Source organism: Macaca mulatta, chromosome 3, assembly GCF_049350105.2.
Source record: "Macaca mulatta isolate MMU2019108-1 chromosome 3, T2T-MMU8v2.0, whole genome shotgun sequence".
Lineage (NCBI taxonomy): Eukaryota > Metazoa > Chordata > Mammalia > Primates > Cercopithecidae > Macaca > Macaca mulatta.
This window is the reverse complement of record NC_133408.1, coordinates 48,285,760-48,312,732: the sequence shown is the minus strand read 5'-3', so window position 1 is coordinate 48,312,732 and position 26,973 is coordinate 48,285,760. Positions and strand designations below refer to the sequence as shown.

The window sequence follows — 26,973 nt, the reverse complement described above, 5'->3', positions numbered from 1 at the left end:
AGAGGAGGAGCTGGAGGGAGTTGAAAGAGGAGGTGGTAGGGGCTTGCTCACCGTTTCACCTCTCTCTTGGAGTGGAAAATGAGCATCAGGAGAGCTACCAGGATGATTAGCACCAGCACGACCCCTGCCCCCACGAGGCCGTACACTAGACTCTTCTGGGTGCCCTGGTTACAGTCCTCCCCACTGTACCAGTGAGTTTCCGTGGTCACGCAGCTGAGATGGGAGAGAAGCAGCAGGTTGGGGAGAGAGAACAGAGTCAGCACCAGCTTCAGATCGGGGCCCTGCCCAGTGGGTGTTTAATGAAGAGGAGGTGAGAAGAGATTGCCAGGGTGCATAAAGCAAGGCGCCCTGAGAGGATGAACGGGGATGAAGACCAGCATCCCTGGAGGTGGTCCTCAAATGAGCTCAGTTCCCACTCCAGGCTTTTAGGTTTTGCCTCCAGTTGCAACCCAGGACCTAGGACAGTTGGCCCAACCGTGGGTCTTCCCTGGGCTGCACCCCTAGGGACTCCAGGACCCCACAGTGATCTTGCATCCACCCATTAACCATCCTCACTTCCAGCCCTCCTCTCTGTCAAGAAAGCCAGGCTGCAGCCCTGATCCAGAGCTCCCGTTACACCCCTGAAGCTCTTCCTCCCTGCTGCCTTGAGATGCCCTCTCTAAACCCTGTTCCTTTCTTCCCCTTTCCAGCTTGTGACCCCCTCTTCCAGGAAGCTTTCCAAAACTGACTACTCAGGTCTTTGCCCACATGTGGCTTCTTCCCGCACCTGATGCTCCATCTGGTCTCTCTCTTTGGTTCTGTTTCAAGTGGCAACGTTTTTCTTTGCTTTCCTACCTCTGTGACTGGGCTAGAGGGGTTCTCCCCACTCCTCATGTGGGTGTGTAACCTTCTGTTTCTATTTCACCAGAAGAGGGTCTTGTTCTCTCTCTGGAGAGAGAGCAAGGCTGTGTCTCTGTTCCCCCTGTCAGACAACCTTCCCAGGAGGTTCTTACTGTCCTCAGCCCTCCTTAGCACAGAGAGGACACGGCTAGGCTGTTCTGGACATAGCCTTGGAGCTCAACTACTCATGTTTTACCCCCGTCCCCAACCCAATTCCTCTGCAGCTGGACACATTCAGGAGACACTAGTCCCATGACCTTGGCCTCCAGGCAATGCCTGGGGTGAAGCCCTGCAGGGGAGGGGAGGACCAGGACATCTGGGCTGGGCTGGAGGAAATGGGGGAGCACTCACAGGCACCGGGCTCCATTTTGAGACATCTGGCACTTGCCATGGTTACAGTTCTTGGAGGCATTGAAGCCAGACTCACAGGGGCTGATGCAGTATGGTTTCTGGTCCCGGTACTCCACTAGGAAGTAGTCTCCAAATTTCTTGGCCTTCTGCTGGCATTCCTCTGGTGGAGGGGTGCAGGGATGGGGAGCAGCCATGATCAGGGGGCTGGGGGGGCACTGTCCCGCTCCTCCTGGGCTCCACACCTCTCCAGCCTTCCCCCAAACCCCTTGTGTTATCACCTACCTACAGGGTCGTACTGGGTCACTGTAATGTTTTGCACTTGGGTGCCAGTGGTGTTGAAACACATCAAGGCTGTGAAAGAGACACATAAAACCCCTCATGACACATACATGCTTGTTCTGCATCCTCAGGGAGCTGAGGTGTGTGTGTGTGTGAGAAGGGGGTGGGCTGTGATGGGGAGGTGGGAATCTGGCCCTGGCAGAGGAGCAGCATCAGCCTTGCGTCCTATGACCCTCCAAGTGTCCTGAGCCTTTTTGTCCCATGCCTCCCTTTTCTCTTATTTCCTTCCTTCCTTCCTTCCTTCCTTCCTTCCTTCCTTCCTTCCTTCCTTCCTTCCTTTCTTTCTTTCTTTCTTTCTTTCTTTCTTTCTTTCTTTCTTCTTTCTTTCTTTCTTTCTTTCTTTCAGATGGAGTCTTGCTCTGTCACCCAGGCTGGAGTGCTGTGGTGCAATCTCAGCTCACTGCAACCTCTGCTTCCCAGGTTTAAGTGATTCTCCTGCCTCAGCCTCCCAAGTAGCTAGAACTACAGGCACCTGCCACCATGCCCAGCTAATTTTGTATTTTTAATAGAGATGGGGTTTCACCATGTTGACTAGGCTGGTTTCAAACTCCTGGCCTCAAGTGATCTGCCCGCCTCAGCCTCCCAAAGTGCTGGGATTACAGGTGTGAGCCACCACGCCTTCCCGATGCCTCCTTCTTCCCTCTTCTGCCATGATCCACACACTTAGATGAACCCCCGTGTAACGAGGCCCATGGGTCCCCATTTCCAGCAGACTCCCCTGTCCTATAGCCCTTAGTCCTGGCACCCTGCAAGATCTGGTCTGTTTGTATGTCTGGCCTTGCAGGTTCCAGGACGAATTCCTGGATCTCCATGTTCTCTTGCTGTCTCCATTTGCCTTTGTCCCTTCCCCTACCCTAGGGACAAAATGGGCTGGAGGATGATGAAGGTTAAAGACTCTCTCGGCCCAATCCTGGGGCTTCTTTGGGCTGCACCCCCAGGTACTCTAGGACCCCACAGTGATTCTTGTACCTGCCCATTAACCATCCTCACTCCCAGCCCTCCTCTCTGTTAAGAAGGTCATGCCCCAGCTCTGATCCCCTCTCCCTTCCCTCCCTAGAAGCCCAAGAGTTTACCTGAGCAATTATCATTGGTCATTATTTGCTCTGTGGTCACTTTTGTGATTTTTTGTTTCACTACCTCGGTGGCATTGTCCAAAGCTGTCTTGTATTCTGGTGTGTACTTGGTTCTTAGGAGGACGTCATGCTCCACCACCACACTGCCAAGACTGAGGAGGGAAGGGAAGATGTCCTGGGGTCAGAATTGGGTGCTTACCTCTCAGATCCATCCCAGACAGGCTTCACCCTCTCTGATCCCAAGGGAAGGCAGAGCTGGTAGGAGGACAGTTGGGGTGATGACTCTGTCCTAGGCACTGCACTGGGCCCCCTGCTATAGGAGTTCTCCCAGCAGTGGTGCCTAAGATAACTTTCTACAAAGTGAGTCTCCGGGAAGTCTTAGGGAAGCCTCAGTGATGAAGATGGATAGAGGAATGGGAACCACAGAAGAGGCCATCCTTGAGGTTTTTGGTTTTTTTGTTTTGTTTTGTTTTGTTTTAGAGACAGAGTCTCACTCTGCTGCCCAGGCTGGAGTGCAATGGTGTGATCCTGGTTTACTCTAACCTCTGACTCCTGGGCTCAAGTGATCCTCCTGCCTCAGCCTCCTGAGTAGCCAGGTCTATAGGTGCATGCCACTATGCCCTGCTATTTTTTGTAGAGGTAAGGTCTTGCTATGTTCCTCAGGCTGGTCTTGAACTCCTGGCCTCAAATAATCCTTCTACATCAGCCTCCCAAAGTGCTGGGATTACAGGTGTGAGCCACTGCACCTGGTGCCACCTACATTTATATATTGAAGCCCTAACCCCCAGAACCTCAGAATGTGACCATATTTGGCGATAGGGTCTTTAAAGAGGTGAGTAAGTTAAAATGAGACCATTAGTGTAGGCCCTCATCGAGTCTGACTGGTGTCCTTATAAAAAGGGGGAATTTGGATACGCAGAGACAGCAGGGAGGTGTACACAGAGGAAAGACCATGCAAAGACACAGCAAGAAGGTGGCCGTCCACAAGCCAAGGAGAGAGGCCTCCAGAGAAACCACACCCACCCACACCTTCATCTTAGACCTCCAGCCCCTAGAACTGGGAGAAATAGATTTCTGTTGTTTAAGCTGCCCCGTTGGTGTTATTCTGCAATAGCTGCCTGAGCACGGTAATGCAGGAGGCACAGTTCTAATTGCCTTTATAATTATGACTGCTGTTTCCACACCACAGACCCTCTTCCCACGGGCCCAGACACTTACCGTAGGTTTGTGATGTTCACCCCAACATACTCAGGGATCCCGGAATACACAATGTTCATCTGAAAGGCAAGGGGCCACTGTGTCATCCGAGAGAGACCATGGGGCCTCTCCGTGGGACATCAGGAGGGCACAGGACCAGGGGATGCTCCTGTCCTACAGCATCATAGCACACTCATCAAATGGAGTGGTTTCTTTCCAGAGACCTGCCCTGCCTCAGGGGCCTCCTGCAGCCCCCGGGTAAAACCTGGCCTCATCTCTTCCCCCTTCCACTGGCAAGCCCTGAGGACGTGGGGGCCTGAGGGAACTCCTGCACATCTAACAAGGGAACAGCCCCCTGCTGCCTTCTTACCCTGCAAACTCTGCTCTGGGGGGAACTGAGTGGCCATGGGGGCCTTGCTCTCCCAGACTTACCTGTTCTGTGAATGTCTTATTGAACTCCCGGAATTCCTGGGAAGAGTGGTTTTTTAGCTCATCGGTGAACTTCACACTGGTCACTGTCACAGTCAGTTCCATTTGGGCAGAGACAGTCTCCGGTGGCGCTGAGGTGAGTAGACTTACTGAGCAAAGCATCTCTGAGTTTCTTACTCAGAAGTTCTGCCCCCCAGCCTAGGTGGAGGGAGTGACCTCCATTGTATTTTATGGTAAAATTTTGTGCCAAATTTGTATCCAAAATACACCTTCTTGTTTTCTTTTCTTTTCTTTCTCTTTTATTCATTTTCTTTTCTCTTTCTCTTTCCTTCCTTCCTTCCTTCCTTTCTTCCTTTCCCTTCCTTTCCTTTCCTTTCTTTCTTTTTCTTTTCTTTCTTTCTTTTTTCCTTCCTTCCTTCTTTCTTTTTTTTGACAGGGTCTTGTTCTGTTGCCCAGGCTGGAGTGAAGTGGTGAGATCATAGCTCAGTGCAGCCTTGACCTCCTGGGCTCAAGCAATCTTCCCACCTCAGCCTCTCAAACAGCTAAGACTACAAGTATACGCCACCACACCCAGCTAAGTTTTGTTTTGTTTTGTTTTGTTTTTTTAAATAAATGAGATCTCACTATGTTGCCCAGGCTAGTCTCGAACTCCTGGCCTCAAGTGATCCTGCCTCAGGCTCCCAAAGCACTGGGATTACAGGCGAGAGCCACCGTTCCTGGCCTATTTATTCATCTTGTAATACCTTAGCGTTCTTAGCTCTGGGTGGAAAAAAACAGAACAAAACAAACAAAAAAAAACACCACAGTCCAGAAGAGGCCCTATTCCTGGCCTCACATCAAGGTGGGGTAGGAACTGGTGCCTGTATGGAGGTTGGGTCCCAGGGCACGGGGAGAGGGGAGGGCCTGGGGTTGCACTTACCTATGTCAATGCTGTTGACCACCTCCTCACAGCTCTCCCCATAATAGGGGGTGAGACACTGGCACTTGAGCCCATCCCAGAAGCCTCCATTCTTGCAGCGAGAGCATTGATCTCCAACACCTGTGGAACAATCACAGAAGTTTTCTTTCCAAGTTCCTCCATTGAGGCAGCTCACTGAAAGGAACAGGGATCTACTGTGTTTATATGTTGAGCACAGCACTTTACAGCTTACAATGCATTTGCACGGACACTGCCTAATTTGTTTTTGTTTTTTGAGTCTGAGTTTCCCACTTGTCGCCCAGGCTGGAGTGCAATGGCGTGATCGTGGCTCACTGCAACCTCCACCTCCCAGGTTCAAGTGATTCTCCTGCCTCAGCCTCCCGAGTAGCTGAGATTACAGGCGCGTGCCACCACACCCAGCTAAGTTTTTGTATTTTTAGTAGAAATAGGGTTTCACCTGTTTGGCCAGGTTGGTCTCAAACTCCTGACCTCAGGTGATCTGCCCACTTCGGCCTCCCAAAATGCTAGGATTACAGGTGTGAGCCACCACGCCCGGCTCCAACACTGCCTAATTTGATACTCTCATGAGACCCCGGGGGTGCACAGGACAGTTACCATTATCCTCTCTTCACAGATCCACAAAGTGAGGCAGAGAGAGGCTAAGCCACCTCTCCATGGGTCCACGTTTAGGCTACACTTCACCCAGTCCTAGTCCAGCATGCTTGACTTTACCCCGAAAACGTGAAGAAAGAGAAATCTGACATTGTGAGAGGTGAACGACACAGTCAGGGCTGAGGAAGGAAAAACCCAGGTGAACTTGACCAGTCTAGATTCCACCCAGGTTGAAAATGAGAAAGATGGTCGTTGTTCTTCAACACCTGCTTTGGAAAAGCCCATACTGGCAATCGTTACTGTTATGACTCTTTCTGATTCTTTTTAATTTACTGGGATGTGGAGTTTGAGGGAGGAGTCTAGACCTTATTTTATTGTTTTTTTTGAGACAGAATCTCACCATGTCATTCAGGTTGGAGTGTAGTGGTGCAATCATAGCTCACTACAGCCTTGACCTACTGGGCTTAAGCAATCCTCCCACCTTAGCCTCCCATGTAACTGGGACTGCAGGCATGAATCACCATGTCTGGCTTATTTTTAAAATTTTTCTGTAGAGATGGGGTCTTGCTCTGTTGCCCAGGCTGGTCTCAAACTCCTGACCTTAACAAATCCTCCAGTCTCAGCCTCACAAAATGCTGGGATTACAGGTGTGAGCCATCACGCCCAGCCTAACAACTCCTTTTTAAATTGCAGTACAACAAATAAACTCCTCTTAGTTTAAATAGGTAGGAAGTAGTGATAGCCAACTCTTGAATATCCATGCCAACCAACCTGGAAAATCTAAAGCTCTGTTTACTTTGCTTTTTGTTGAAAATCGCTGTGCCTGGGTAGATCAGTATTCAAGGTGTGTTTTGTCTGGGGAAGGGCATGAGGTATGTATAGACTCTGCAAAGACCTGCCTCACCCCTGCCTTCTGGTTTACCCTAAACAGACTCAGAGAGCAGGATCCACACTCATGAAAATCACATCATGCAGCCTCTATTTATGGGCTTTTGCTCCAAGACGTTCGGAAAGAATAGAAGAGAGAAGTCAAGAGTCCTGGGCACACCGGAAACCCATACATCCTATGGGTTTACCCATACATAAATCAGTCTCCTCCCTCCGTCTCTTTCTCGCTTTCATTACTGAAGATGCCCAGATCTGAGCTAAGTGCCAAAACACGGGTTAGAACAACAGAAGCAGACGCTGGGGTGCGTTCACCCATTGCTCAACAGTCTAAAGGGAAGGCCAATCTCTGGGGAAGAGGAGGAAGACAGAAGGAGGACAATCTGCTTTTAAAGATGCGACCGACACCAGATAGTGGGTCCAGTGGCATTGCAGCCACTTGGCCTTTGTCGTGAGACACCTACGAGGCTTCCTGGAAATACAAGGTCCAGATCTCCCACCTGAAAATGCTCAGACCACTCATCTGAGAATCGGAGAGCTCAAGAAGACAAAGACATATTGGAGAGAATCAAGAGAAAAAAGCCATATGATAGAAAATCCAGCCAGGCATGGTGGTTCACACCTGTAATCCTAACACTTTGGGAAGCTGAGGCAGGTGGATCACCTGAGGTCAGGAGTTCAAGACCAGCCTGGCCAACATAGTGAAACCCTGTCTCTACCAAAACTACAAAAATTAGCTGGGTGTGTTGGCGTGCGCTCTAACCCCAGCTACGCAGGAGGCTGAGGTGAGAGAATCGCTTGAACCTGGGGAGTGGAGGTTGCAGTGAACCGTGATCGCGCCATTGCACTCCAGCCTGGGCAACAAGAGTGAAACTCCATCAGAAAAGAAAAAGAAAAAGAAAAGCTCAGGCAAAGTAGAATTGAGCAGAGGAAAAAATCACAAAGTCCAGAGAAAACGTAGTAGTCAAAAACTGAAGAACCACCTTCACCGTCATCAATTCAAGATGGGATTCGGCAGTTCTGTGGGCAGACACAGATCATATACCTGTGAGCCTAGTCATCTAAATAAATCAGAGTTTTCAGGTATTTTAACTAACATACTTTTAAAAATGTATGCAAAATATTCTTAATCTGGGAGTCATACTCACAGGTCTATTAGTATATTACATGATTCATGTAATACAATATACAGGATATTATAATAGCAGGTATTGGATGGTGCAATTCTTACCCTAACAAGATAGAAGAAGGCTGAGTGAAAGTTCTTGAGTCAGAGAAAGGAGAGGGATACGTAAGGACAGCAAAACACTCATAGGCATTGGAGGTAGAATTCAGAGCTGATAGAAGTGAAGGAATCCTCTTTTGCTTCTATAGCGGATGCTCAGGGGATAAGATGAATCAAAATAAAAGTGAATGGTGGCAGAGATACTTGACAAAGGTACACATGAATGAATTGGCAAAAACCGTCTGGAAAAAAAAAAAGTTTGTACTTTAGTATGAACAAAATCAGTGAGAAAATCCACTAGAAAGTTTACAAAGTAAACTAAAAAGTTTAAAATAAAACATAAATAAACCACTCAGAGTTAATAACATTATGGCATACAAAGTGCAATGGAACAGAGACCTGCAGAATACAAAAGAGGGAAAACAGGACTTGTGGACAGAATACTGGAGATTGAGGTGCCCAGGCAAAGAGAGGTAATACTTTGTTCAAAAAAGGGGAACTTGTGCAAGAAACAGCGAGAGTGGAGAAGTGAGAGAGTGCTGAGACAGAAAACCTTGATGCGAGTTTTATCAATTGGAAAACAAGTAAGTCAGATCAAAAGGAGTTTAGGAGTAAATGTTTAAGAAGAAAACCACAAAAAGTAGTGAGTGGAGATTGAAAAGAAAGGTCAGTTTCAAAAAGGTAAATTCTTTTGAAAAGTGTCTGTTCTTATCCGTTGCTCACTTTTTGATGGGGTTGTTTGATTTTTTTCTTGTACATTTGTTTAAGTTCTTTGTAGATTCTGGATATTAGCCCTTTGTCAGATAAGTAGATTGCAAAAATTTTCTGCCATTCTGTAGGTTGCCTGTTCACTCCATGGAATACTATGCAGTCATAAAAAACGATGAGTTCAAGTCCTTTGTAGAGACATGGATGAAGGTGGAAACCTTCTGAGCAAACTATCGCAAGGACAGAAAACCAAACACCGCATGTTCTCACTCATAGGTGGGAACTGAACAATGAGATCACTTGGACACGGGGCGGGAAACATCACACACCAGGGTCTGCTGTGGGGTGGAGGGATGAGGGAGGGATAACATTAGGAGAAATACCTAATGTAAATGATGAGTTAATGGGTGCAGCAAACCAGCATGGCACATGTATACATATGTAACAAACCTGCATGTTGTGCACATGTACCCTAGAACTTAAAGTATAATTTAAAAAAGGGAAAATTCAAGAAATCACTTACATGTTGTGGTTGTTGGCACAGTAGTTGAGGTGGGGGTGCTCTTAATTGTAGAAGTAGTCGTGGGGACAGTGGTGGTGGTCACCGTGGAGGAGGAAGCAGTCCTTGTGCTGGGTTTTGGCCCAGTGGTCATGGTAGTGACAGTCTCAGGGATCACAGCCGTGGAGGAGGCAGAGGTTGTTGGAGGTGTACTGGAGTGAGCAGGAGGAAATATAGGTGGGATGGTGTGAGAAGTGATTGTTGACGGCCTGCTGGATTCTGATGAAGGGGTCACAGGATGGGTGGTGACAGAAGCAGAGGTGTGAGGTGTACTGGCTGCAGAAAGTGTTGATGCAGAAGTAGTGGAGCCTCTGCTGGTTGTGCTGGGGGCAGTAGACATGGTCACATATGTGAGAGGGGCTGCAGTAGTCATTGCAGTTGTTGTAAATTCCTTAGTAGTTGAAAAAGATGTGGTGGTACTACTAGTAGAGGTTGATGGTGTGTTTAATTCTGTGGAAGTTATCACAGGGGTAGATACAGCACCAGTTGTTGCAGGAATGACATCAGAGGTAGAACTGGTGACAGAAGTGGTGGGAATAAAAATGGTTGTCCCAGGTGTGCTTCCTTCTGTGGTCATTGATACAGATCTGGTGGTGGCTACAGGAATGGTGGGAGTTGAGGCAGCTTCAGTAGAAGGCGTAAAAGTTGTGCTTGTGTCAAGAGGAGGTGTTGAAGGTGTGCTGGCCTCAGTAAAGCTAGTTGGAGGTGTGGTGCTAACACGAGGAGTTGTTAATGGAGTGCTTCTTTCACTGGTAGTTGAAATATGTATGGTAGTGCCTTTGGCAGGTATGGAGGATGAACTGGCTTTGGTAGAGGTGAGCAAAGGTGTGCTGGTATCACCAGGAGGTTTTGAAAGTGTGCTGGCCTCAGAAGGACTCGTCACAGATATAGGGCTGAGGAGAGTTGTCAGTAAAGTGCTTCTTTCACTCATAGTTGACACAGGCATGGTGGTGCCTTCAAGAGTTGTAGGAGATGAACTTCCTTCAGAGGCAGTGGTCACGGACATGCTGGTGTCAACAGATGATATGGAAGGGGTGCTACTCTCAGGAAACCTCGTTACAGGGGTGGAGCTGATAAGAATAGTGGTCCCAAGGGTGCTGATTTCCGTGGGTATAGACACAGACATGGTGGTACTGTCAAGAGTTGCAGAAGATGAAATGGCCTCAGTAGAAGTGGTCACAGGTGTGCTGGTGTCAACAAAAGGTGTTGAAAGGGTGTTACCCTCAGAACTGGTCACATGTGTGCTGCTGACAGTAATAGTTGTTAATGGAGTGCTTCCTTCACTAGGAGTCGAGATTGGCATACTGGTACCTTCAGGAGTTGTAGGAGATGAACTGACTTGGGTAGAAGTGGTCACAGGTGTGCTGGTGTCAACAGAAGGTGTTGAAAGGGTGCTGCCCTCAGAACTGGTCACACGTGTGGTGCTGACAGGAATAGTTGTTAATGGAGTGCTTCCTTCACTAGGAGTCGAGATTGGCATACTGGTACCTTCAGGAGTTGTAGGAGATGAACTGACTTGGATAAAAGTGGTCACAGGTGTGCTGGTTTCAACAGAAGGTGTTGAAAGGGTGCTACCCTGAGAACTGGTCACACGTGTAGTGCTGACAGGAATAGTGGTTAATGGAGTGCTTCCTTCACTAGGAGTAGAGATTAGCATAGTGGTGACTTCAGGAGTTGTAAGAGATGAACTGATGGGGGTAGAAGTGGTCACAGGTGTGCTGGTGTCAACAGAAAGCGTTGAAAGGGTGCTGCCCTCAGAACTGGTCACACGTGTGGTGCTGACAGGAATAGTTGTTAATGGAGTGCTTCCCTCACTAGGAATTGAGGTTGGAATACTGGTACCTTCAGGAGTTGTAGCAGATGAACTGACGTGGATAGAAGTGGTCACAGGTGTGCTGGTGTCAACAGAAGGTGTTGAAAGGGTGCTGCCCTCAGAACTGGTCACACGTGAGGTGCTGACAGGAATAGTTGTTAATGGAGTGCTTCCGTCACTAGGAGTAGAGATTGGCATGGTGGTGACTTCAGGAGTTGTAGGAGATGAACTGACTTGGGTAGAAGTGGTCACAGATGTGCTGGTGTAAACTGAAGGTGTTGAAAGGGTGCTGCCATCAGAACTGGTCAGATGTGTGGTGCTGACAGGAATAGTTGTTAATGGAGTGCTTCCTTCACTAGGAGTCGAGGTTGCCATACTGGTACCTTCAGGAGTTGTAGCAGATGAACTGACTTGGATAGAAGTGGTCACAGGTGTGCTGGTGTCAACAGAAAGCGTTGAAAGGGTGCTGCCCTCAGAACTGGTCACACGTGTGGTGCTGACAGGAATAGTTGTTAATGGAGTGCTTCCCTCACTAGGAATTGAGGTTGGAATACTGGTACCTTCAGGAGTTGTAGCAGATGAACTGACGTGGATAGAAGTGGTCACAGGTGTGCTGGTGTCAACAGAAGGTGTTGAAAGGGTGCTGCCCTCAGAACTGGTCACACGTGAGGTGCTGACAGGAATAGTTGTTAATGGAGTGCTTCCGTCACTAGGAGTAGAGATTGGCATGGTGGTGACTTCAGGAGTTGTAGGAGATGAACTGACTTGGGTAGAAGTGGTCACAGATGTGCTGGTGTAAACTGAAGGTGTTGAAAGGGTGCTGCCATCAGAACTGGTCAGATGTGTGGTGCTGACAGGAATAGTTGTTAATGGAGTGCTTCCTTCACTAGGAGTCGAGGTTGCCATACTGGTACCTTCAGGAGTTGTAGCAGATGAACTGACTTGGATAGAAGTGGTCACAGGTGTGCTGATATCAACAGAAGGTGTTGAAATGGTGCTACCCTCAGAACTGGTCAGACTACTAGTGCTGACAGGAATAGTTGCTAATGGAGTGCTTCCTTCACTAGGAGTAGGGATTGGCATGGTGGTGATTTCAGGAGTTGTAGCAGATGAACTGACGTGGGTAGAAGTGGTCACAGGTGTGCTGGTGTCAACAGGAGGTGTTGAAGGTGTGCTAGGATCAGAAAGGGTCACTGATGTGGTGCTGACAGGCAAAATTGTTAATTGAGTGCTTCCTTCACTAGGAGTCGAGATTGGCATACTGGAACCTTCAGGAGTTGTAGGAGATGAACTGACTTGGGTAGAAGTGGTCATAGGTGTGCTGGTGTCAACAGAAGGTGTTGAAAGGGTGCTGTCCTCAGAACTGGTCACATGTGTGGTGCTGACAGGAATAGTGGTTAATGGAGTGCTTCCTTCACTAGGTGTAGAGATTGGCATGGTGGTGATTTCAGGAGTTGTAGGTGATGAACTGATGTGGGTAGAAGTGGTCGCAGGTGTGGTAGTGTCAACAGAAAGTGTTGAAAGGGTGCTGTCCTCAGAACTGGTCACACGTGTGGTGCTGACAGGAATAGTTGTTAATGGAGTGCTTCCTTCACTAGGAGTCAAGATTGGCATACTGGTATCTTCAGGAGTTGTAGGAGATGAACTGACTTGGGTAGAAGTGGTCACAGGTGTGCTGGTGTCAACTGAAGTTATTGAAAGGGTGCTGCCCTCAGAACTGGTCACACGTGTGGTGCTGACAGGAATAGTTGTTAATGGAGTGCTTCCTTCACTAGGAGTCGAGATTGGCATGGTGGTGACTTCAGGAGTTGTAGGATGTGAACTGACGTGGGTAGAAGTGGTCACAGGTGTGCTGGTGTCAACAGGAGGTGTTGAAGGTGTGCTAGGATCAGAAATGGTCTCTGAGGTGGTGCTGACAGGCAAAATTGTTAATGGAGTGCTTCCTTCACTAGGAGTAGAGATTGGCATGGTGATGACTTCAGGAGTTGTAGGAGATGAACTGACGTGGGTAGAAGTGGTCGCAGGTGTGGTGGTGTCAACAGAAAGTGTTGAAAGGGTGCTACCCTCAGAACTGGTCACACGTGTGGTGCTGACAGGAATAGTTGTTAATGGAGTGCTTCCTTCACTAGCAGTCGAGATTGGCATGGTGGTGACTTCAGGAGTTGTAGGAGATGAACTGATGTGGGTAGAAGTGGTCACAGGTGTGCTGGTGTCAACAGGAGGTGTTGCAGGTGTGCTAGGATCAGAAATGGTCTCTGAGGTGGTGCTGACAGGCAAAATTGTTAATGGAGTGCTTCCTTCACTAGGAGTCAAGTTTGGCATACTGGTATCTTCAGGAGTTGTAGGAGATGACCTGACTTGGGTAGAAGTGGTCACAGATGTGCTGGTGTAAACTGAAGGTGTTGAAAGCATGCTATCCGCAGAACTGGTCACAGGTGTGATGCTGACAGGAATAGTTGTTAATGGAGTGCTTCCTTCACTAGGAGTCAAGATTGGCATGGTGGTGACTTCAGGAGTGGTAGGAGATGAACTGACTTGGGTAGAAGTGGTCACAGGTGTGCTGGTGTCAACAGAAGGAGTTGAAAGCATGCTGCCTGCAGAACTAGTCACACGTGTGGTGCTGACAGGAATAGTAGTTAATGGAGTGCTTCCTTCACTAGGAGTCGAGGTTGCCATAGTGGTACCTTCAGGAGTTGTAGCAGATGAACTGATTTGGGTAGAAGTGGTCACAGGTATGCTGGTGTCAACAGAAGGTGTTGAAAGGGTGCTGCCCTCAGAACTGGTCACATGTGTGGTGCTGACAGGAATAGTTGTTAATTGAGTGCTTCGTACACTAGGAGTAGAGATTGGCATGGTGGTGACTTCAGGAGTTGTAGGAGATGAACTGACTCTTGTAGAAGTGGTCACAGGTGTGCTGGTGTCAACAGGAGGTGTTGAAGGTGTGCTAGGATCAGAAAGGGTCACCGATGTGGTGCTGACAGGCAAAATTGTTAATGGAGTGCTTCCTTCACTAGGAGTCGAGATTGATATACTGGTACCTTCAGGAGTTGTAGGAGATGAACTGACTTCGGTAGAAGTGGTCCCAGGTGTGCTAGTGTCAACAGAAGGTATTGAAAGGGTGCTGCCCTCAGAACTGGTCACACGTGTGGTGCTGACAGGCAAAATTGTTAATGGAGTGCTTCCTTCACTAGGAGTCGAGATTGGCATACTATTACCTTCAGGAGTTGTAGGAGATGAACTGATTTGGATAGAAGTGGTCCCAGGTGTGCTGGTTTCAACAGAAGGTGTTGAAAGGGTGCTACCCTGAGAACTGGTCACACGTGTAGTGCTGACAGGAATAGTGGTTAATGGAGTGCTTCCTTCACTAGGAGTTGAGATTGGCATGGTGGTGACTTCAGGAATGGTAGGAGATGAAGTGACTCGTGTAGAAGTGGTCACAGGTGTGCTGATGTCAACAGAAGGTGTTGAAATGGTGCTACCCTCAGAACTGGTCAGACTAGTAGTGCTGACAGGAATAGTTGCTAATGGAGTGCTTCCTTCACTAGGAGTAGGGATTGGCATGGTGGTGATTTCAGGAGTTGTAGCAGATGAACTGACGTGGGTAGAAGTGGTCACAGGTGTGCTGGTGTCAACAGGAGGTGTTGAAGGTGTGCTAGGATCAGAAAGGGTCACCGATGTGGTGCTGACAGGCAAAATTGTTAATGGAGTGCTTCCTTCACCAGGAGTCGAGATTGGCATACCTTCAGGAGTTGTAGGAGATGAACTGACTTGGGTAGAAGTGGTCATAGGTGTGCTGGTGTCAACAGAAGGTGTTGAAAGGGTGCTGTCCTCAGAACTGGTCACATGTGTGGTGCTGACAGGAATAGTGGTTAATGGAGTGCTTTCTTCACTAGGTGTAGAGATTGGCATGGTGGTGATTTCAGGAGTTGTAGGTGATGAACTGATGTGGGTAGAAGTGGTCGCAGGTGTGGTGGTGTCAACAGAAAGTGTGGAAAGGGTGCTGCCCTCAGAACTGGTCACACGTGTAGTGCTGACAGGAATAGTTGTTAATGGAGTGCTTCCTTCACTAGGAGTCGAGATTGGCATGGTGGTGACTTCAGGAGTTGTAGGAGATGAACTGACGTGAGTAGAAGTGGTCGCGGGTGTGGTGGTGTCAACAGAAACTGTTGAAAGGGTGCTGCCCTCAGAACCGGTCACAGGTGTGGTGCTGACAGGAATAGTTGTTAATGGAGTGCTTCCTTCACTAGGAGTCGAGATTGGCATGGTGGTGACTTCAGGAGTTGTAGAAGATGAACTGACGTGGGTAGAAGTGGTCACAGGTGTGCTGGTGTCAACAGGAGGTGTTGAAGGTGTGCTAGGATCAGAAATGGTCTCCGATGTGGTGCTGACAGGCAAAATTGTTAATGGAGTGCTTCCTTCACCAGGAGTCGAGATTGGCATACTGGTATCTTCAGGAGTTGTAGGAGATGAACTGACTTGGGTAGAAGTGGTCACAGGTGTGCTGGTGTCAACAGAAGGTGTTGAAAGCATGCTGCCCGCAGAACTGGTCACACGTGTGGTACTGACAGGAATAGTTGTTAATGGAGTGCTTCCTTCACTAGGAGTCGAGGTTGCCATACTGGTACCTTCAGGAGTTGTAGCAGATGAACTGATTTGGGTAGAAGTGGTCACAGGTATGCTGGTGTCAAAAGAAGATGTTGAAAGGGTGCTGCCCTCAGAACTGGTCACATGTGTGGTGCTGACAGGAATAGTTGTTAATTGAGTGCTTCGTACACTAGGAGTAGAGATTGGCATGGTGGTGACTTCAGGAGTGGTAGGAGATGAACTGACTCTTGTAGAAGTGGTCACAGGTGTGCTGGTGTCAACAGGAGGTGTTGAAGGTGTGCTAAGATCAGAAAGGGTCACCGATGTGGTGCTGACAGGCAAAATTGTTAATGGAGTGCTTCCTTCACTAGGAGTAGAGATTGGCATACTGGTACCTTCAGGAGTTGTAGGAGATGAACTGACTTGGGTAGAAGTGGTCACAGGTGTGCTGGTGTCAACAGAAGGTGTTGAAAGGGTGCTGTCCTCAGAACTGGTCACATGTGTGGTGCTGACAGGAATAGTTGTTAATGGAGTGCTTCCTTCACTAAGAGTCGAGATTGGCATACTAGTACCTTCAGGAGTGGTAGGAGATGAACTGACTTGGATAGAAGTGGTCACAGGTGTGCTGGTGTCAACAGAAGGTGTTGAAAGGGTGCTACCCTGAGAACTGGTCACACGTGTAGTGCTGACAGGAATAGTGGTTAATGGAGTGCTTCCTTCACTAGGAGTAGAGATTGGCATGGTGGTGACTTCAGGAGTTGTAAGAGATGAACTGACGGGGGTAGAAGTGGTCACAGGTGTGCTGGTGTCAACAGAAAGCGTTGAAAGGGTGCTGCCCTCAGAACTGGTCACACGTGTGGTGCTGACAGGAATAGTTGTTAATGGAGTGCTTCCTTCACTAGAAATCGAGGTTGGAATCCTGGTACCTTCAGGAGTTGTAGCAGATGAACTGACTTGGATAGAAGTGGTCACAGGTGTGCTGGTGTCAACAGAAGGTGTTGAAAGGGTGCTGCCCTCAGAACTGGTCACACGTGAGGTGCTGACAGGAATAGTTGTTAATGGAGTGCTTCCGTCACTAGGAGTAGAGATTGGCATGGTGGTGACTTTAGGAGTTGTAGGAGATGAACTGACTTGGGTAGAAGTGGTCACAGATGTGCTGGTGTAAACTGAAGTTGTTGAAAGCATGCTGTCCGCAGAACTGGTCACAGGTGTGGTGCTGACAGGAATAGTTGTTAATGGAGTGCTTCCTTCACTAGGAGTCGAGGTTGCCATACTGGTACCTTCAGGAGTTGTAGCAGATGAACTGACTTGGATAGAAGTGGTCACAGGTGTGCTGATATCAACAGAAGGTGTTGAAATGGTGCTACCCTCAGAATTGGTCAGACTAGTAGTGCTGACAGGAATAGTTGCTAATGGAGTGCTACCTTCACTAGGAGTAGGGATTGGCATGGTGGTGATTTCAGGAGTTGTAGGTGATGAACTGATGTGGGTAGAAGTGGTTGCAGGTGTGGTGGTGTCAACAGAAAGTGTTGAAAGGGTGCTGCCCTCAGAACTGGTCACACGTGTGGTGCTGACAGGAATAGTTGTTAATGGAGTGCTTCCTTCACTAGGAGTAGAGATTGGCATGGTGATGACTTCAGGAGTTGTAGGAGATGAACTGACCAGGGTAGAAGTGGTCGCAGGTGTGGTGGTGTCAACAGAAAGTGTTGAAAGGGTGCTACCCTCAGAACTGGTCACACGTGTGGTGCTGACAGGAATAGTTGTTAATGGAGTGCTTCCTTCACTAGCAGTCGAGATTGGCATGGTGGTGACTTCAGGAGTTGTAGGAGATGAACTGATGTGGGTAGAAGTGGTCACAGGTGTGCTGGTGTCAACAGGAGGTGTTGAAGGTGTGCTAGGATCAGAAATGGTCTCTGAGGTGGTGCTGACAGGCAAAATTGTTAATGGAGTGCTTCCTTCACTAGGAGTCAAGTTTGGCATACTGGTATCTTCAGGAGTTGTAGGAGATAACCTGACTTGGGTAGAAGTGGTCACAGATGTGCTGGTGTAAACTGAAGGTGTTGAAAGCATGCTATCCGCAGAACTGGTCACAGGTGTGATGCTGACAGGAATAGTTGTTAATGGAGTGCTTCCTTCACTAGGAGTCAAGATTGGCATGGTGGTGACTTCAGGAGTGGTAGGAGATGAACTGACTTGGGTAGAAGTGGTCACAGGTGTGCTGGTGTCAACAGAAGGGGTTGAAAGCATGCTGCCCGCAGAACTGGTCACACGTGTGGTGCTGACAGGAATAGTTGTTAATTGAGTGCTTCGTACACTAGGAGTAGAGATTGGCATGGTGGTGACTTCAGGAGTTGTAGGAGATGAACTGACTCTTGTAGAAGATGTCACAGGTGTGCTGGTGTCAACAGGAGGTGTTGAAGGTGTGCTAGGATCAGAAAGGGTCACCGATGTGGTGCTGACAGGCAAAATTGTTAATGGAGTGCTTCCTTCACTAGGAGTCGAGATTGATATACTGGTACCTTCAGGAGTTGTAGGAGATGAACTGACTTCGGTAGAAGTGGTCCCAGGTGTGCTAGTGTCAACAGAAGGTATTGAAAGGGTGCTGCCCTCAGAACTGGTCACACGTGTGGTGCTGACAGGCAAAATTGTTAATGGAGTGCTTCCTTCACTAGGAGTCGAGATTGGCATACTATTACCTTCAGGAGTTGTAGGAGATGAACTGATTTGGATAGAAGTGGTCCCAGGTGTGCTGGTTTCAACAGAAGGTGTTGAAAGGGTGCTACCCTGAGAACTGGTCACACGTGTAGTGCTGACAGGAATAGTGGTTAATGGAGTGCTTCCTTCACTAGGAGTAGAGATTGGCATGGTGGTGACTTCAGGAGTTGTAGGAGATGAACTGACTTGGGTAGAAGTTGTCACAGATGTGCTGGTGTAAACTGAAGGTGTTGAAAGCATGCTGTCCGCAGAACTCGTCACAGGTGTGGTGCTGACAGGAATAGTTGTTAATGGAGTGCTTCCTTCACTAGGAGTCGAGGTTGCCATACTGGTACCTTCAGGAGTTGTAGCAGATGAACTGACTTGCATAGAAGTGGTCACAGGTGTGCTGGTGTCAACAGAAGGTGTTGAAAGGGTGCTGCCCTCAGAACTGGTCACATGTGTGGTGCTGACAGGAATAGTTGTTAATGGAGTGCTTCGTACACTAGGAGTTGAGATTGGCATGGTGGTGACTTCAGGAATGGTAGGAGATGAGGTGACTCGTGTAGAAGTGGTCACAGGTGTGCTGATGTCAACAGAAGGTGTTGAAATGGTGCTACCCTCAGAACTGGTCAGACTAGTAGTGCTGACAGGAATAGTTGCTAATGGAGTGCTTCCTTCACTAGGAGTAGGGATTGGCATGGTGGTGATTTCAGGAGTTGTAGCAGATGAACTGACGTGGGTAGAAGTGGTCACAGGTGTGCTGGTGTCAACAGGAGGTGTTGAAGGTGTGCTAGGATCAGAAAGGGTCACCGATGTGGTGCTGACAGGCAAAATTGTTAATGGAGTGCTTCCTTCACCAGGAGTCGAGATTGGCATACCTTCAGGAGTTGTAGGAGATGAACTGACTTGGGTAGAAGTGGTCATAGGTGTGCTGGTGTCAACAGAAGGTGTTGAAAGGGTGCTGTCCTCAGAACTGGTCACATGTGTGGTGCTGACAGGAATAGTGGTTAATGGAGTGCTTTCTTCACTAGGTGTAGAGATTGGCATGGTGGTGATTTCAGGAGTTGTAGGTGATGAACTGATGTGGGTAGAAGTGGTCGCAGGTGTGGTGGTGTCAACAGAAAGTGTGGAAAGGGTGCTGCCCTCAGAACTGGTCACACGTGTAGTGCTGACAGGAATAGTTGTTAATGGAGTGCTTCCTTCACTAGGAGTCGAGATTGGCATGGTGGTGACTTCAGGAGTTGTAGGAGATGAACTGACGTGAGTAGAAGTGGTCGCGGGTGTGGTGGTGTCAACAGAAACTGTTGAAAGGGTGCTGCCCTCAGAACCGGTCACAGGTGTGGTGCTGACAGGAATAGTTGTTAATGGAGTGCTTCCTTCACTAGGAGTAGAGATTGGCATGGTGGTGACTTCAGGAGTTGTAGAAGATGAACTGACGTGGGTAGAAGTGGTCACAGGTGTGCTGGTGTCAACAGGAGGTGTTGAAGGTGTGCTAGGATCAGAAATGGTCTCCGATGTGGTGCTGACAGGCAAAATTGTTAATGGAGTGCTTCCTTCACCAGGAGTCGAGATTGGCATACTGGTATCTTCAGGAGTTGTAGGAGATGAACTGACTTGGGTAGAAGTGGTCACAGGTGTGCTGGTGTCAACAGAAGGTGTTGAAAGCGTGCTGCCCGCAGAACTGGTCACACGTGTGGTACTGACAGGAATAGTTGTTAATGGAGTGCTTCCTTCACTAGGAGTCGAGGTTGCCATACTGGTACCTTCAGGAGTTGTAGCAGATGAACTGATTTGGGTAGAAGTGGTCACAGGTATGCTGGTGTCAAAAGAAGATGTTGAAAGGGTGCTGCCCTCAGAACTGGTCACATGTGTGGTGCTGACAGGAATAGTTGTTAATTGAGTGCTTCGTACACTAGGAGTAGAGATTGGCATGGTGGTGACTTCAGGAGTTGTAGGAGATGAACTGACTCTTGTAGAAGTGGTCACAGGTGTGCTGGTGTCAACAGGAGGTGTTGAAGGTGTGCTAAGATCAGAAAGGGTCACCGATGTGGTGCTGACAGGCAAAATTGTTAATGGAGTGCTTCCTTCACTAGGAGTAGAGATTGGCATACTGGTACCTTCAGGAGTTGTAGGAGATGAACTGACTTGGGTAGAAGTGGTCACAGGTGTGCTGGTGTCAACAGAAGGTGTTGAAAGGGTGCTGTCCTCAGAACTGGTCACATGTGTGGTGCTGACAGGAATAGTTGTTAATGGAGTGCTTCCTTCACTAAGAGTCGAGATTGGCATACTAGTACCTTCAGGAGTGGTAGGAGATGAACTGACTTGGATAGAAGTGGTCACAGGTGTGCTGGTGTCAACAGAAGGTGTTGAAAGGGTGCTACCCTGAGAACTGGTCACACGTGTAGTGCTGACAGGAATAGTGGTTAATGGAGTGCTTCCTTCACTAGGAGTAGAGATTGGCATGGTGGTGACTTCAGGAGTTGTAAGAGATGAACTGACGGGGGTAGAAGTGGTCACAGGTGTGCTGGTGTCAACAGAAAGCGTTGAAAGGGTGCTGCCCTCAGAACTGGTCACACGTGTGGTGCTGACAGGAATAGTTGTTAATGGAGTGCTTCCTTCACTAGAAATCGAGGTTGGAATCCTGGTACCTTCAGGAGTTGTAGCAGATGAACTGACTTGGATAGAAGTGGTCACAGGTGTGCTGGTGTCAACAGAAGGTGTTGAAAGGGTGCTGCCCTCAGAACTGGTCACACGTGAGGTGCTGACATGAATAGTTGTTAATGGAGTGCTTCCGTCACTAGGAGTAGAGATTGGCATGGTGGTGACTTTAGGAGTTGTAGGAGATGAACTGACTTGGGTAGAAGTGGTCACAGATGTGCTGGTGTAAACTGAAGTTGTTGAAAGCATGCTGTCCGCAGAACTGGTCACAGGTGTGGTGCTGACAGGAATAGTTGTTAATGGAGTGCTTCCTTCACTAGGAGTCGAGGTTGCCATACTGGTACCTTCAGGAGTTGTAGCAGATGAACTGACTTGGATAGAAGTGGTCACAGGTGTGCTGATATCAACAGAAGGTGTTGAAATGGTGCTACCCTCAGAACTGGTCAGACTAGTAGTGCTGACAGGAATAGTTGCTAATGGAGTGCTACCTTCACTAGGAGTAGGGATTGGCATGGTGGTGATTTCAGGAGTTGTAGGTGATGAACTGATGTGGGTAGAAGTGGTTGCAGGTGTGGTGGTGTCAACAGAAAGTGTTGAAAGGGTGCTGCCCTCAGAACTGGTCACACGTGTGGTGCTGACAGGAATAGTTGTTAATGGAGTGCTTCCTTCACTAGGAGTAGAGATTGGCATGGTGATGACTTCAGGAGTTGTAGGAGATGAACTGACCAGGGTAGAAGTGGTCGCAGGTGTGGTGGTGTCAACAGAAAGTGTTGAAAGGGTGCTACCCTCAGAACTGGTCACACGTGTGGTGCTGACAGGAATAGTTGTTAATGGAGTGCTTCCTTCACTAGCAGTCGAGATTGGCATGGTGGTGACTTCAGGAGTTGTAGGAGATGAACTGATGTGGGTAGAAGTGGTCACAGGTGTGCTGGTGTCAACAGGAGGTGTTGAAGGTGTGCTAGGATCAGAAATGGTCTCTGAGGTGGTGCTGACAGGCAAAATTGTTAATGGAGTGCTTCCTTCACTAGGAGTCAAGTTTGGCATACTGGTATCTTCAGGAGTTGTAGGAGATAACCTGACTTGGGTAGAAGTGGTCACAGATGTGCTGGTGTAAACTGAAGGTGTTGAAAGCATGCTATCCGCAGAACTGGTCACAGGTGTGATGCTGACAGGAATAGTTGTTAATGGAGTGCTTCCTTCACTAGGAGTCAAGATTGGCATGGTGGTGACTTCAGGAGTGGTAGGAGATGAACTGACTTGGGTAGAAGTGGTCACAGGTGTGCTGGTGTCAACAGAAGGGGTTGAAAGCATGCTGCCCGCAGAACTGGTCACACGTGTGGTGCTGACAGGAATAGTTGTTAATTGAGTGCTTCGTACACTAGGAGTAGAGATTGGCATGGTGGTGACTTCAGGAGTTGTAGGAGATGAACTGACTCTTGTAGAAGATGTCACAGGTGTGCTGGTGTCAACAGGAGGTGTTGAAGGTGTGCTAGGATCAGAAAGGGTCACCGATGTGGTGCTGACAGGCAAAATTGTTAATGGAGTGCTTCCTTCACTAGGAGTCGAGATTGATATACTGGTACCTTCAGGAGTTGTAGGAGATGAACTGACTTCGGTAGAAGTGGTCCCAGGTGTGCTAGTGTCAACAGAAGGTATTGAAAGGGTGCTGCCCTCAGAACTGGTCACACGTGTGGTGCTGACAGGCAAAATTGTTAATGGAGTGCTTCCTTCACTAGGAGTCGAGATTGGCATACTATTACCTTCAGGAGTTGTAGGAGATGAACTGATTTGGATAGAAGTGGTCCCAGGTGTGCTGGTTTCAACAGAAGGTGTTGAAAGGGTGCTACCCTGAGAACTGGTCACACGTGTAGTGCTGACAGGAATAGTGGTTAATGGAGTGCTTCCTTCACTAGGAGTAGAGATTGGCATGGTGGTGACTTCAGGAGTTGTAGGAGATGAACTGACTTGGGTAGAAGTTGTCACAGATGTGCTGGTGTAAACTGAAGGTGTTGAAAGCATGCTGTCCGCAGAACTCGTCACAGGTGTGGTGCTGACAGGAATAGTTGTTAATGGAGTGCTTCCTTCACTAGGAGTCGAGGTTGCCATACTGGTACCTTCAGGAGTTGTAGCAGATGAACTGACTTGCATAGAAGTGGTCACAGGTGTGCTGGTGTCAACAGAAGGTGTTGAAAGGGTGCTGCCCTCAGAACTGGTCACATGTGTGGTGCTGACAGGAATAGTTGTTAATGGAGTGCTTCGTACACTAGGAGTTGAGATTGGCATGGTGGTGACTTCAGGAATGGTAGGAGATGAAGTGACTCGTGTAGAAGTGGTCACAGGTGTGCTGATGTCAACAGAAGGTGTTGAAATGGTGCTACCCTCAGAACTGGTCAGACTAGTAGTGCTGACAGGAATAGTTGCTAATGGAGTGCTTCCTTCACTAGGAGTAGGAATTGGCATGGTGGTGACTTCAGGAGTGGTAGGAGATGAACTGACTTGGGTGGAAGTGGTCACAGGTGTGCTGGTGTCAACAGAAGGTGTTGAATGGGTGCTAACCTGAGACCTGGTCACACGTGTGGTGCTGACAGGACTAGTGGTTAATGGAGTGCTTCCTTCACTAGGAGTTGAGATTGGCATGGTGGTTACTTCAGGAGTCGTAGGAGATGCATTGACTTGGATAGAAGTGGTCACAGGTGTGCTGGTGTCAGCAGAAGGTGTTGAGAGGGTACTGCCCTCAGAACTGGTCCCACGTGTGGTGCTGAGAGGAATAGTTGTTAATGGAGTGCTTCTGTCACTAGGAGTAGAGATTGGCATGGTGGTGACTTCAGGAGTTGTAGGAGATGAACTGACTTGGGTAGAAGTGGTCACAGATGTGCTGGTGTCAATCGAAGGTGTTGAAAGCATGTTCCCTGCAGAACTAGTCACAGGTGTGGTGTTGACAGGAATAGTTGTTAATGGAGTGCTTCCTTCACTAGGAGTCGAGGTTGCCATACTGGTACCTTCAGGAGTTGTAGCAGATGAACTGACTTGCATAGAAGTGGTCACAGGTGTGCTGGTGTCAACAGAAGGTGTTGAAAGGGTGCTGCCCTCAGAACTGGTCACACGTGTGGTGCTGACAGGAATAGTTGTTAATGGAGTGCTTCCTTCACTAGGTGTAGAGATTGGCATGGTCGTGACTTCAGGAGTTGTAGGAGATGAACTGACTTGGGTCGAAGTGGTCACAAATGTGTTGGTGTCAACCGAAGGTGTTGAAAGCATGCTGCCCGCAGAACTAGTCACACGTGTGGTGCTGACAGAAATAGTTGTTAATGGAGTGCTTCCAACACTAGAAGTTGAGAATGGCATGGTGGTGACTTCAGGAGTGGTAGGAGATGAACTGACACGGGTAGAAGTGGTGACAGGTGTGCTGGTGTCTACAGAAAGTGTTGAACAGGTGCTGCCCTCAGAACTGGTCACATGTGTGGTACTGACAGGAATAGTTGTTAATGGAGTGTTTCCTTCACTAGGAGTCGAGGTTGGAATACTGGTACCTTCAGGAGTTGTAGCAGATGAACTGACTTGGATAGAAGTGGTCACAGATGTGCTGGTGTCAACAGAAGGTGTTGAAAGCGTGCTGCCCGCAGAACTGGTCACACGTGTGGTGCTAACAGAAATAGTTGTTAATGGGGTGCTTCCTTCACTAGGAGTCGAGATTGGCATCCTGGTCCCTTCAGGAGTTGTAGGAGATGAACTGACTTGGATAGAAGTAGTCAGAGGTGTGCTGGTGTCAACAGGAGGTGTTGAAGGTGTGTTAGGATCAGAAATGGTCACCGATATGTTGCTGACAGGCATAATTGTTAATGGAGTGCTTCCTTCACTAGGAGTTGATATTGGCATGGTGATAACTTCAGGAATTGTATTAGTTGAACTAGCTTGAGTAGAAGTAGTCACAGGTGTGCTGGTGTCAACAGAAAGTGTGGAAGGTGTGCTAGCCTCAGAACTGGTCACATGTGTGCTGCTGAGGGGCATAGTTGTTAATGAAGTGCTTCCTTCACTTGGAGTAGACTTAAGAATAGTGGTGAACTGAAGAGTTGCTGGAGATGAACTGGCTTGAGTAGAAGTGGTAACAAGAGTTTTGGAGCCAAAAGGAGTTGTTGAAAGGGTGCTAGCCTCAGAAATGGTCACTGGCGTGGGGTTGACAGTAATACTTGTTAATCCAGTGCTTTCTCCACTAGGAGTTGAGGTTGACATGCTGGTACCTTCAGCACTTGTAGGAGATGAATTAGCTTCAGTAAAAGTGGTCACAGGTTTGATGGTGTTAACAGGAGATGTTGAAAGGGTGTTAGGCCGAGAACTGGCCACCGGCGTGGTACCGAAAGGCACAGCTGTCAATGGAGTGTTTCCTTCACTGGTAGGTGAGATTGGCATGCTGGTACCTCCAGCAGTTGCAGGAGATGAACTGGCTTCAGAGGAAGTAGTGACAGGTGTGCTGGTGTCAACAGGAGTTGTTGAAAGGGTGCTAGCCTCAAAACTGGATGCCAGACTGGTGCTGACAGGTATACTTGTCAATGGAGTGCTTCCTTGCCTAGGAGTTGAGGTTGGTATGCTGGTAACTTCAGCAGTTGTAGGGGAAGAATTGGATTCAGTTGAAGTGGTCACAGGTGTGCTGGTGTCAACAGGACTTGTTGAAAGGGTGCTAGCCTCAGAATTGACCAGCAGCTTGGTGCTGACAGGCATACTTGTTACTGGAGTGCTTCCTTCACTAGGAGATGAGGTTGACATGCTGGTACCTTCGCCAGTTGTAGCAGATGAAGTGGCTTCAGTAGAAGTGGTCACAGGAGTGTTGAAGTCAACAGGAGTGGTTGCAAAAGTGTCAACCTCAGAACTGGCCAGCAGTGTGGTACTGACAGGTATACTTGTTAATGGAGTGCTTCCTTGACTAGCAGTTGAGGTTGGCATGCTGGTACCTTCAGTAGTTGTAGGAGATGAACCGGCTTCAGTCGAAGTGGTCACAGGTGTGCTGGTGTGAACAGGAGTTGTTGAAAGGGTGCTAGCCTCAGAACTGGCCACCTGCGTGGTGCCCACTGTCATACTTGTTAATGGAGTGCTTCCTTCACGAGGAGTTGAGGTTGGCATGCTGGTACCTATGGCAGTTGTAGATGAACTGGCTTCAGTAGAAATGGTAACAGATGTGTTGGTGTCAACAGGAGATGTTGAAAGGGTGCTAGCCTCAGAACTGGCCACCGGCCTGGTGCTGACAGGCACACCTGTTACTGGAGTGCTTCCTTGACTAGGAGTTGAGGTTGGCATGCTCGTACCTTCAGGTGTTGTAGGAGATGAACTGGCTTCAGCTGAAGTGGTCACAGGTGAGCTGTTGTCAACAGGAGTTGTTGAAAGGGTGCTAGCCTCAGAACTGGCCTGTGGTGTCATGCTGACAGGTATACTTGTGAATCGAGTGCTTCCTTCACTAGGTGATGAGGTTGGCATCGTGGTACCTTCAGCAATTGTAGGAGATGAACTGGCTTCAGTAGCAATGATCACAGGTTTGTTTGTTTCAACAGAGGTAGATGAAAGGGTGCTAGACTCTGAATTGGCCACTGGTGAGGTGCTGAGAGGCATACTTGTCAATGGAGTGCTTCCTTCACTAGGAATTGAGGTTGGCATGCTAGTAGCTTCAGCAATTGTAGTAGAAGAACTGGCTTCACTAGAAGTGGTCACAGGAAAGTAGGAGTCAACAGGAGTTGTTGAAAGGGTGCTAGCCTCAGAACTGGCCACCAGTGTGGTGCCCAATGACATAGTTGTTACTGGAGTGCTTCCTCGACTAGGAGTTGAGATTGGCATGCGGGTACCTTCAGCACTTGTACGAGATGAACTGGCTTCAGTAGAAATGGTCACAGGTATGCTGGTGTCAACAGGAGTTGTTGAATGGGTGCTGGCCTCAGAACTCGCAGGCAGCGTGGTGCCGACAGGCATAATTGTTACTGGAGTGCTTCTTACACTGGGAGATGAGATTTTCATGCTGGTACCTTCAGAAGTTGTAGCTAAACTGGCTTGAGTAGAAATTAT

At 48.4% G+C, this 26,973-nt stretch overlaps 1 protein-coding gene across 1 annotated transcript in view; it reads right to left on the bottom strand.

Annotated features, from left to right (window-relative positions):
* Nucleotides 1-26,973, bottom strand: part of MUC17 (mucin 17, cell surface associated) — a 46,493-nt gene that overhangs the window by 5,646 nt on the left and 13,874 nt on the right. The window contains exons 6-18 of the mRNA XM_077996423.1: nt 25,311-26,667; nt 22,376-23,186; nt 19,149-20,959; nt 14,730-16,853; nt 12,105-13,142; nt 9,141-11,930; nt 5,188-5,307; nt 4,272-4,399; nt 3,861-3,919; nt 2,643-2,794; nt 1,513-1,581; nt 1,231-1,390; nt 52-213 (exon numbers count right to left, since the gene is read on the bottom strand). Coding sequence (XP_077852549.1) covers nt 52-213; nt 1,231-1,390; nt 1,513-1,581; nt 2,643-2,794; nt 3,861-3,919; nt 4,272-4,399; nt 5,188-5,307; nt 9,141-11,930; nt 12,105-13,142; nt 14,730-16,853; nt 19,149-20,959; nt 22,376-23,186; nt 25,311-26,667 — 10,781 coding nt within the window. The remainder of the gene's footprint in view (nt 1-51; nt 214-1,230; nt 1,391-1,512; nt 1,582-2,642; nt 2,795-3,860; nt 3,920-4,271; nt 4,400-5,187; nt 5,308-9,140; nt 11,931-12,104; nt 13,143-14,729; nt 16,854-19,148; nt 20,960-22,375; nt 23,187-25,310; nt 26,668-26,973) is intronic.